The sequence below is a fragment of the Arachis ipaensis genome, chromosome B1 (genome assembly GCF_059453495.1).
Source record: "Arachis ipaensis isolate K30076 ecotype BB chromosome B1, ASM5945349v1, whole genome shotgun sequence".
NCBI classification, from domain to species: Eukaryota; Viridiplantae; Streptophyta; class Magnoliopsida; order Fabales; family Fabaceae; genus Arachis; species Arachis ipaensis.
Window position 1 is genome coordinate 9,632,917 of NC_142436.1, and position 10,253 is coordinate 9,643,169.

Consider the following 10,253-nt stretch of genomic DNA (forward strand, 5'->3'; position numbering starts at 1 on the left):
AACATGTAATGTGTCATGTATGCTATCAATTAACATTTTACATCATCAATGGAGTAACTAAAAAGGACAGATATGATTAATTCGTAATCTTTGAAGGACTAATTTGATTGAAAAAAATTTCATGGATGAATTTAAAAAATACCTTATCTTCAGAAACTAATTTGGGTATTAACACGGTTTTAAAATATGTTAATCCATTATTGGAGACCCTTCATGGTCTTTTGCAATGGATGATTACTCATATATTCTCCCAAGTGCCACCTTCAAAGACAAGTTAAGAATATAGCAGGTGTGACTAAAAGACATTCTTACAGTGTCTCAATCAAAGAACACCATTTTCAAAAACCAGGACAATGTCTTCCAACAAAACCCTTAAACCCACATCATAGTTTGTTCTGTTATGGCTTCAAACCAGAACATGAAAGAGCTACAATGGGCACTTCAATCACTAAAATCCGAGTCCCTAAATCTTGAATGTGTTTCCTTCTATCTTTCCCAACCAACCTCAAACTGTTACCAAGAAACAGAAGCCTCCATAAACATAAACATCTCCAAAGAGAATCTCCCATTGTTCTCTCAAATCTTGACAACACTGGCTGAATCCAGAAGGACCAAATGCACATTGAGGAACCTTGAGTTTCATTCAGTTGTGTGGGAGACAGAAGAGGTAAGAAAACTTGGAACCCTTTTTGGGAACAGTGACAATAATCAAAGCATAAAGCAAGTTTTGTTTAGAAGAAACAGGTTCAATGGGAAAAGCCTCTCAGAGCTTTGTGATATTCTGAAGACAAATAGGGTGATCAAAGAGATTACGTTTTCGGAATCTGGGATTGGAGCAGTTGGAGCTGGACTAATTGCTTCTGCTCTCATGGTGAATCATAGTTTGGAGGAGCTTCAGATTTGGGATGATTCAATTGGTTCAAGGGGTGCTGAAGAGCTTTCAAAGATGATTGAAGTCAATCCAACTCTGAAATTGTTGACCATTTTCGACTCGAATGCCATCACTGCTACTCCTCTTATATCAGCTGTTTTGGCAAGGAACAGAACAATGGAGGTTCATGTTTGGAGTGGTGAAAAGGGGGAAAGAAGTTCAAAGGTTGTTGAGTTTGTTCCTGAGAATAGTACTCTAAGAATTTACAAGCTTAATCTCTCTGGCACTTGCCGCGTCGCCTGCGCCTTAGGAATGAACCTGACAGTGAAATCACTCGATATGACCGGAGTCCGGCTTAAGTCTCGGTGTGCTAAGGAGTTAAGGTGGGTTTTGGAACAAAACCAGACACTTAAAGAGCTCAATTTATCAAGAACTTGTCTTAAAAACAAGGGCATTGTGTATGTTGCGGCTGGACTCTTCAAGAACCGGAGTTTGCAGACATTGCATCTAACAGGAAATTGGTTCGGCGGAGTAGGCGTGGAGCATCTGCTCTGCCCTTTGAGTAGATTTTCAGCCCTGCAAAGGCAAGCCAACATTACTTTGAAGTGTGTTACTTTTGGAGGTGGCAGAACAAAAATAGGTAGGGTTTTATATTGATGCATGGATACTTCAATTTTACTTATGTATGTGTATTTGCATCAACTTCTGGTATCTTAGACTTATTTTTACATGTCAACTAATTTCTTGAACCAAAAAGCAAGATTTTTCATTTAACTATTGTTCTATCTTGTTTAGAAGAAATTGTGTGTTTTTTTTTTTTTTAATTTGTCTCTACTAATATAGTTAATATTTATGACATAAAAAATAAAAAAGCAGCATGCATTACATTAAACACAAAAAAAAGGTTAGAAACTAATAGTTATGTCAAGTGATGCTTAAAAGAGGTTAGAAAATAATGTTTTTGAACACAAAAAGAAGTGTCTATGCTAATGACCAGAAAATATTGCAAAAGATCAGGTTTCTATAATGCTGAAATGCTTTCTTACACACACTTACCATATAGCATTCTCAGGAATAGGATCTGATCAACTATAATGATTCAAAATTATGTGCAAATATGTTTTTTTATTTCATACATATTGTAGTTTCCTTTTATAAATTATCGTTGTATCATATTCGATCTTCGTTTAATCGTGTCCTTACTTATGCAACATAGGTAGGGAAGGTTTAGCCGCTATAACAAAGATGCTAACAACAAACGAGACTCTCCGGCAGCTCGGGATTCATGAGGATGAGAGTTTGAGACCAGATGACTTTGTCAAAATCTTCAAGAGTTTGGAGAAGAATGCTAGTTTGAAACTCTTGTCTCTACAAGGCTGCAAAGGTGTTCAAGGAGAGACATTGCTGCAAACAATGATGGAGACACTACAGATAAATCCTTGGATTGAAGACATTGATCTCTCAAGAACACCTTTGCATAATTCTGGAAAGACTCAAGGAATTTATCAAAGATTGGGGCAGAATGAGAAGACTGAACCAGAAATGGATTTGCTCAACAGCATGCCGCTAACACAGCCCAAGAGTTGCAGAGTCTTCTTTTGTGGGCAAGAATCTGCAGGTAAGGCTGAATATAAGTATTTATGCTTGAAACTTTGGTGCATTAATTAATACTTGATTAATTTTCATGGAAGATCATCTCATATCTATAAATAAAACAATATCGGAATCTATAATGCATCATTACTTCAAACTCGGTGCCATACTCGCATCGGATACATGTCGTGTTGGCTACTCCATTGATACTTTTAGATTCTTCTACTTATACTTTTACAATTTTTTTATATTAGTCTTTCTGAAATTTTATACTTATATAAATAGAACTTCCAGAATGATCAACTGGATGATAACATTTTGTTATGATTAACTAGAACAATCTACAATAATGTTAACATCATTATTCCTCTCTTTAAGCACAGATTTGGCTTTTATATCTGCATTTTGTCAGTTTTATGTGTTATACTATACCATCCATATCCTGTCGAAACACTGTTGTATCCCTGTATCGATGGCATTTCGTCTCATAGTTCATAGATTGGGAGTTCATTAAAATAAAACTAAGCTTAATTGTTTGTCATTTGAACACCATAAAATCAACTATAATCATAATTTAAATTCATCTTTCAGGTAAGGCAACACTTTGTAATTCAATATCTCATAATTTCTCTGCTTCGGCATTAACCTACTTGGATCAAGTCAGAACAATAGTAAACCCAGTGGAGCAGGCTGTCAAACCAGCAGGGATGAAGATAAAAACTTTCAAGGATGAGGACACAAAGATTTCAGTATGGAATCTTGCCGGGCAGCATGAGTTTTTCTCCCTCCATGATCTTATGTTCCCAGGGCATGGTAGTGCATCATTTTTCCTTGTAATATCTAGTTTATTTAGGAAACCGGGTAACAAAGAACCAAAAAGCATAACAGAGATTGAAGAAGATCTGCAGTATTGGCTAAGGTTCATAGTTTCCAACTCAAAAAGAGCAGTACAACAATGCATGCTACCGAGTGTTGCTGTTGTTCTCACACACTTTGATAAGATCAATCAACCGTCACATAATTTGCAGCATACTGTCAATTCAATTCAGAGACTGAGAGACAAGTTCCATGGCTTTGTTGATTTCTATCCAACAATATTCACAGTTGATGCAAGATCTTCTGCATCTGTTAGTAAACTCACTCATTACATCAGAAAGACAAGCAAGACTATTCTAGAAAGGGTGCCGCGAGTTTATCAACTTTGCAATGATCTGATACAGATTTTATCAGACTGGAGAACTGAGAATTACAACAAGCCAGCAATGAAGTGGAAGGAATTTGGCGAGCTATGCCAAGCGAAAGTGCCGGCTTTGAGAATCCGGTCTAGAAATGATAACAAAGGGAAAGTGGAAATAAGGAGAAGAGCTATTGCTACTTGCCTTCATCACATTGGTGAGGTGATTTATTTTGAAGAGTTGGGGTTTCTAATATTAGATTGTGAGTGGTTTTGTGGCGAAGCACTTGGTCAGCTTGTAAAGTTAAATGTGAGGAAGCAATACTCCTCAGAAAACAATGGATTTATTAGCAGGAAGGAGCTGGAGAAAATCTTAAGAGGAAGTTTGCAGAGCCCCATTCCTGGTATGGGTTCAAAGGTATCTGAGAACTTAGAGGCTAGTGATCTTGTGAGAATGATGCTGAAACTCGAGTTGTGCTATGAACAAGATCCATCAGATCCAAATTCTCTGCTATTGTTTCCCTCCATTCTTGAAGAAGGAAGAGGGAAGACTCCGAGGTGGCAGCTAAGCACACTGGACTGCCTGTACGCAGGACGTCATCTTGAGTGTGACGATTCTAGTCACATGTTTCTAACTCCAGGATTCTTCCCTCGTTTGCAGGCAAAAGCTACTCTGGACACACTCTAAGTTTATCCCTTTGCATTTATTTTTCATCAAACTATTTTCCTGAAATTATTATTCACTTACACCAATTATTTCAGATTTTATCTAGTGTTGGCTAATTTTCTGATCATGGAGAATCTAGCTGAATCTAGGTTCCTAGTGCAAAAACAAAAGAATACATATAAAATTAAGTTGTTTCTATCACTAGAATCCATCCTTTTTAGTTAATTATTAAACATGTAATGCATAATATCACCAATTATTCATATCAGGAATGGTTATAGTACATATTAGAGTGTCATATTACCGAGCTAGCTTTAGGGTCGAGTTAAACTTACTCAATTCTACTATGATATCAAAATCTATCTTATAGTTGCTATTGGAACCACGTATATTCTCAGTCAATCAAATTTCATGCTCCAAGTTGCTAACCAGTCCGAAGTTTGCCGGGATGTATTCGAGTCCAACATCGCTTAGAGATAAGGTCATAAGTCTTGGGAAAACCTTTATAACCTTTTACATGTGGTTTAACTCGAGATTGAATTGGTCTACTAAATTCTAATAGTACAAACTACTCATTTCCCAAAATTGTTCACGTTTTGATCCTCACTCAAAAGTCTAAAGTATTTGTAGCTACAATACCTAGAAATTCATGAAGTTTTGGTCTGTATGATTTTCTAACTAAATCTTCTTATCCGATATCACAGGTGCACCTTCACAACAGAGTAAAGACTCTAAATAATCAACATGGAGCAACTTATAGCCTTGAGAAGCACCTCATCTCAATCATCATCAATGGAATTTACATAAGAGTAGAGCTTGGAGGACAATTGGGTTATTATATTGACATCCTTGCATGCTCCACCAAAAACTTGACAGAAACTTTAAGAGTCATTCAGCAGCTTATAATTCCAGCAATCCAAAGCCTTTGCCATGGGATCACCTTGACCGAAAGCATCATAAGGCCCGAATGTGTCCGAAACTTGACACCCCCTAGATACAGAAAAACACAATCTGCTTCCGTGCAGCTACTTAAACAAGCGCTTCTGTCTCTTTCTGCAGACAGCATGTATGATTATCAGCACACATGGAGTCCAGTCTTAGATTCTGGTAGGCCAATCCTCCAAGCTGGGTTTGATTTAGCACGAGACCTTTTATCGGATGATGACTTTCGAGAAGTGTTGCATCGGAGATATCATGATTTATATGACCTCGCTCAAGAATTGCAAGTACCACCTGAAAATAACCCAGAAGGACAAGATCAATCTTTGGCTTTGAGCAATCAAGCTGAAACAGTTGATCCAAGCTTTGGGGGAATTGCAAAAGGAGTTGAAGCAGTCTTACACAGGCTAAAGATTATTGAACAAGAAATCAGAGACTTGAAGCAGGAAATCCAGGGGCTGAGATATTATGAGCATAGGCTCCTCCTCGAACTTCATCGCAAAGTGAACTACCTAGCAACCTACAATGTGCAGGTTGAGGAGAGGAAAGTTCCAAACCTGTTCTATTTTGTTCAAACAGAAAACTATTCTAGAAGGTTGATCACTACCATGCTTTCTGGCATGACCGCACTACGGCTTCACATGTTATGTGAGTTCCGGGGACAAATGCATGTTGTTGAAGATCAGATGGGTTGCGAGATCATGCAAGTTGATAACAGGGCTGTGCAATGTTTGGCTCCATATATGAAGAAATTCATGAAGTTGGTAACTTTAGCGCTAAAGATAGGTGCGCATCTTGCGGCCGGAATGGGAGAAATGATACCGGACTTGAGCAAGGAAATGGCTCATTTGGCCGGCTCTTCAGCTTTTGTTGGGGCAGCTGCAGCTGGTGCTGTAGGGGCAGCTGTTCTCGGCCGTAGAAATAGGGCTGCAGAAGGCTCAAGGGACATTCAACAAGATTTAAGAGCAGCACAACAATGGGTGGTTGATTTCTTAAGGGAGAGGAGGTGCTCCACAGGGAAGGACATTGCAGAGAAGTTTGGACTATGGCGAGTTCGGTACAGGGATAATGGTCAGATTGCTTGGATCTGTAGGAGGCACATGTATGCAAGATCTGCAGAGATAGTTGAAGTGCCTGTTTGAAATAGCATGCTACCTTGTATAATACTAGGAATTTCAAGTACCAAAAGCTTCTGCTTTCTAATTTCCTGTTAACTCATTATTGTGTCATTGTGTGTATTTCTTCCTTGAATTTGACATTTATTTAAGTGTTCCAATTGCATTTAAAGGATTTGAAGTGTTGCATCAGTAAGATTTAATTTCTCACAAGAAAGAAGCTCAATCCAAAAATTCTATAATGTTTTATGAATTATGATTCTATAATTCTTGAATTGGAACGAGAAAAAGTATAGGCTGAATTATGATGCAGACCATATAAACAGTACCGTATGAACTTTTTTCATGTGAAAAGGAAAGAAGCAAAAATCTTTAGTGATTTTGAGTATGATTAGTATCTTGTATGCTAAGATTTTGATTTAATCTACTTTAGCATTCACCATGTGAATGAGTGGGACCATATGATCATCGCTAGTGATTATGCAGATGATTAGTATCTTGTGTTTTGAAATCAGATTTCACAATTATTGACATTGAAACAAAAAGAACCATAATTTAAATAAAGAAGGTAAAGGTAACACAAAAAAGAAAAAGGAAAAGAAAAGAAAAAGTTCACATAGAATAGAAGTTAAGATAACAAGCTTGTGAGAGAGAGTACATAGTTATAATTCACTATAACCTACAACATTCTGAAGAAGTACACAGAAGGAGAAACCACACTGGATAGTACACATTATTACAACATAAGTTCTTGTTCTAGAATCTACAGTCACCTTGCCTTGTATTCCATTGAATTTGAACCATTGAAACAAAAGTTCAGAAGAAAGCCCTGCTACCATAAAATACGCGCGAGTTGTTACTCTTCGGTGTCTTCTCCTCAGTGCTCGAATTCCCTGAACTAGTTGCCTCAGTTTTTATGTCCATAGGAAGCTTCATTTTGGCCAATGACTCAGTAAATTGCTGCATGCTTTTGTTGTACATGTCTACTATATCCTGCTGCACCAAATTCGGTTCTGGGACAAGGTTCACAGTAACAACAGGCTTAGGGAATGACACACTTGGAAGAACCCCATTTGAGGAATCACTCTCACCATCTATAGTATCCACATTTTTAGCATCTTTGGTGCTGGAAATTTGTTCCTGACCGGGAGACTTGGAATTAGCAGCAGCAGCTTCAGATGATTCTGAGCTTGCAGGCACAGGAGAGGTGACACCATTTGTTGACACACTGCTGGGTGGGGAATCAACCTTGGGAGGAAGCTGAACAGACTCAACACTGCAAGCAGAGAAGCTTTCCACGAGGCGAACACCCGCTTCAGAGCTCTGATTCTCACCATCAGAAGTTGCCAAGCTATCAGCAGAGCACTGAGTCTCCTCACAGGGGATGCCGAAATACTCCGACGCCATCAAGTGATCTTCATTCACAATCTTAGGATCAGGGAACTCAATCTTTTCCAAATCCCTCGTCAGCGACTCACCCGTCTCGGAGTCCTGCGCTCCAACCTCCTTAGGAATTGTAGAAATCGCCATAACATCTGGCGAAGCACCAGCGTAAGAAAGCGACAACTGAACAAAACCGGCCGGAGAATGGAACAAATCAGTTGAAGAAAGAGAGAACTCTTTCTCCAATTTTCCATCCTGAACTAGCAGTACCTCAGACAAAGGCACCAAAGCAAAACCAAGCAACTGGTCCTCAAGGTAATTCTTGACCCTGCTAAGCATCCAAATCTCACATTTGAGTGAGGAATCAATAGTCCTAACACTAACCCTTAGATTCTCATTGAACACTGGGTTCCTTCCTCCACCATTGATGGTCTTGGTGGAAACAGTGTCATCAGGGTTAGAAGTAAGACAAATCTTGGCATAAACATCTTGCTTATGGTATATGCAGATGTTCTGAATGTCCCTAGCTTGGTGTATATATACATCAAGCATGCCAATTGAATCTTCATCCCCATTTGACATCACAGCCTCTTTTCCATTCACCTCAAATACATCATCATGCTTGTGCTTCTCAGTAGCCTCATTCAAGACCAAGCTCTTGAATGGTGACACAACAGAATGTGGTGAATCCATGGTGAATGTATACCTGGCAAAGCACAATAGCTTCAAGGAGGGAAAAAAAATAATAATAAAGTCACTTAAAGTATAAATCTAAACACAAATGATGATTAAACCTTAAATCCAAAACTCTCACAAAGAAAAAAGTACTACCTAGGCTTAATGATTCTTAAATCCAAATTCCCAACAAAAAGGTACTATATCAGATACTAGGGTTTAAACAGATCCAAGAAAAGTAACAAACTTTCAGCACATGCAAATAACAGAAACAAAAATTAAAAAGAAAATAAGAAAATTTAAGAGTAGAAGAAAGGGAGCAGCAACCAACACTTGAAGAACTAAACTTGACACAAAAATGGGAAGCTTTGAGGCTTTGAACTTGAATTTACTTAAAAGAGTTGAGAATCAAGAAGCAGAAGCACCCCCCAAAATTGAAACTTGTTTGTGGTGAAACTGAAACACACTCAAATTCAGCAGCATGCAGCAAGGATATAAATAAGAACAGGGGCAATCAAAAGAGGGTAGTGCCAAATTTTCCTCAGATTCCAATAAAGCTGACAACTTTAATTGTTCTTCTGCTTCACAGAACACACTTTCAGCGGAATCCAAGGGAGCAAAAACAGGGAAAAGCAAAACAAAGAAAGAGGGGCACGGTGACCAAAGTCATGTCACAAGAATCACACCACACTACTACTCCTCCTTCCAGCACTACAATCCAAACAAGAAAAAAAAAGCGGGAATAATAATAATAATAATAACAATAATTCACAATTAAGAGCATGATAATACTAATAATAAGAAAATCTCAACAAGTTCAAACATAGAAGAGGGTGTGCTTTTATTATCATTACCTGTCCTTGCTTTAAAAGTCAAAGTGGTTTAATTCACAATCAGAGGTCAGAGGATGATGACCCAGTTCCTGAATCGAGGCAGTGATGGAGAAACAACAAGAACAACAGCAGAAAGAAAATTAAAGACAAAAAGAAAAATAAATAAAGGTGTGAACTTTGTATAAAGGGGGAAAAAGTGTGGCTGCTGAGAATGATGAAACCTTTCAGGTGAGTGTGTACATGGATTGGAGCCTAATCAGAGAGTGCAAGTGCGAGTAGTGTAATTAGAATTTGGAAGAGCCTATATAAATTATAAGGGATAATGCTACACACACAAAGAAAGAGTAATTAAAGAAAAAAAAAAGCATTTAAAAAATAGGAAAAATAAATAAAGCTTGTATTTTTTCTTTTTTTTTTTTGGTTGCCAAGGTAACTACCGTCTACCGTTACTACAAAACCAAATCTTTTGTTGTATGTTATCTTTCCATTTATTAAAGGCTTAATTTAATAGTTAATACAAACCATGGAATACAAACACTTGATTGAGTTATGGGGATTTGTGTGTCTGAAATATGTTAAATATGACATCTATTTTGTATCGGCAATACTATCTAGTTAAGTCATTTTAGTAATTAAGATTAATCATATTAGTTTAACAAATTAAATATTGATAATCATATATTTTAGTTTAAAAAAAAAAAGAGCGTAAGAAAAAGAAAGATTTAATTATAAAAATAATGTGTTCATTTAATATTTTTTATTTGCTTAACATGTATGGCTACATATTTTACTGTATTTTAATAAAAAGAATATATTTTAAATTGTTTTTAACACAATTAATTACAATTTATTCGATTTTATTTTTAAAATTATTAGTTATTATTTATTAATATAAAAAATTATTCCCTTCTTCTCAAATTTTTTTCTTTTTATTTTTACTTTTGTAAATACCGTCTTTTAATTCCAAAGAGTTTAATTAATTTTTGTTTATTATACTCTCTAT

At 37.0% G+C, this 10,253-nt stretch overlaps 2 protein-coding genes across 6 annotated transcripts; one reads left to right on the forward strand and one right to left on the reverse strand.

Annotated features, from left to right (window-relative positions):
- Nucleotides 1-252: 252 nt before the first annotated feature.
- LOC107624734 (tornado 1) lies at nt 253-6,576 on the forward strand. Its single transcript, XM_016327176.3, has 4 exons — nt 253-1,511; nt 2,088-2,489; nt 3,056-4,299; nt 5,010-6,576. The coding sequence occupies exons 1-4, from the start codon at nt 401-403 to the stop codon at nt 6,384-6,386; spliced, it is 4,134 nt and encodes a 1,377-aa protein (XP_016182662.1). The 5' UTR covers nt 253-400; the 3' UTR covers nt 6,387-6,576.
- Nucleotides 6,577-6,952: 376 nt separating this feature from the next.
- On the reverse strand, nt 6,953-9,594 carry LOC107624701 (uncharacterized). Of its 5 annotated transcripts, none has more exons than XM_088500991.1 (3): nt 9,272-9,533; nt 8,810-9,128; nt 6,953-8,448 (listed from the first exon to the last, which is right to left on the reverse strand). In XM_088500991.1, the coding sequence occupies exon 3, from the start codon at nt 8,433-8,435 to the stop codon at nt 7,176-7,178; it is 1,260 nt and encodes a 419-aa protein (XP_088357117.1). In that variant the 5' UTR covers nt 8,436-8,448; nt 8,810-9,128; nt 9,272-9,533; the 3' UTR covers nt 6,953-7,175. The 5 variants fall into 5 exon arrangements, with proteins under 5 accessions (XP_088357117.1, XP_088357115.1, XP_088357116.1 ...); XM_088500989.1 differs by having other exon boundaries at nt 8,749-9,128; XM_088500990.1 differs by having other exon boundaries at nt 8,745-9,128.
- Between the last annotated feature and the right edge of the window lie 659 nt (nt 9,595-10,253).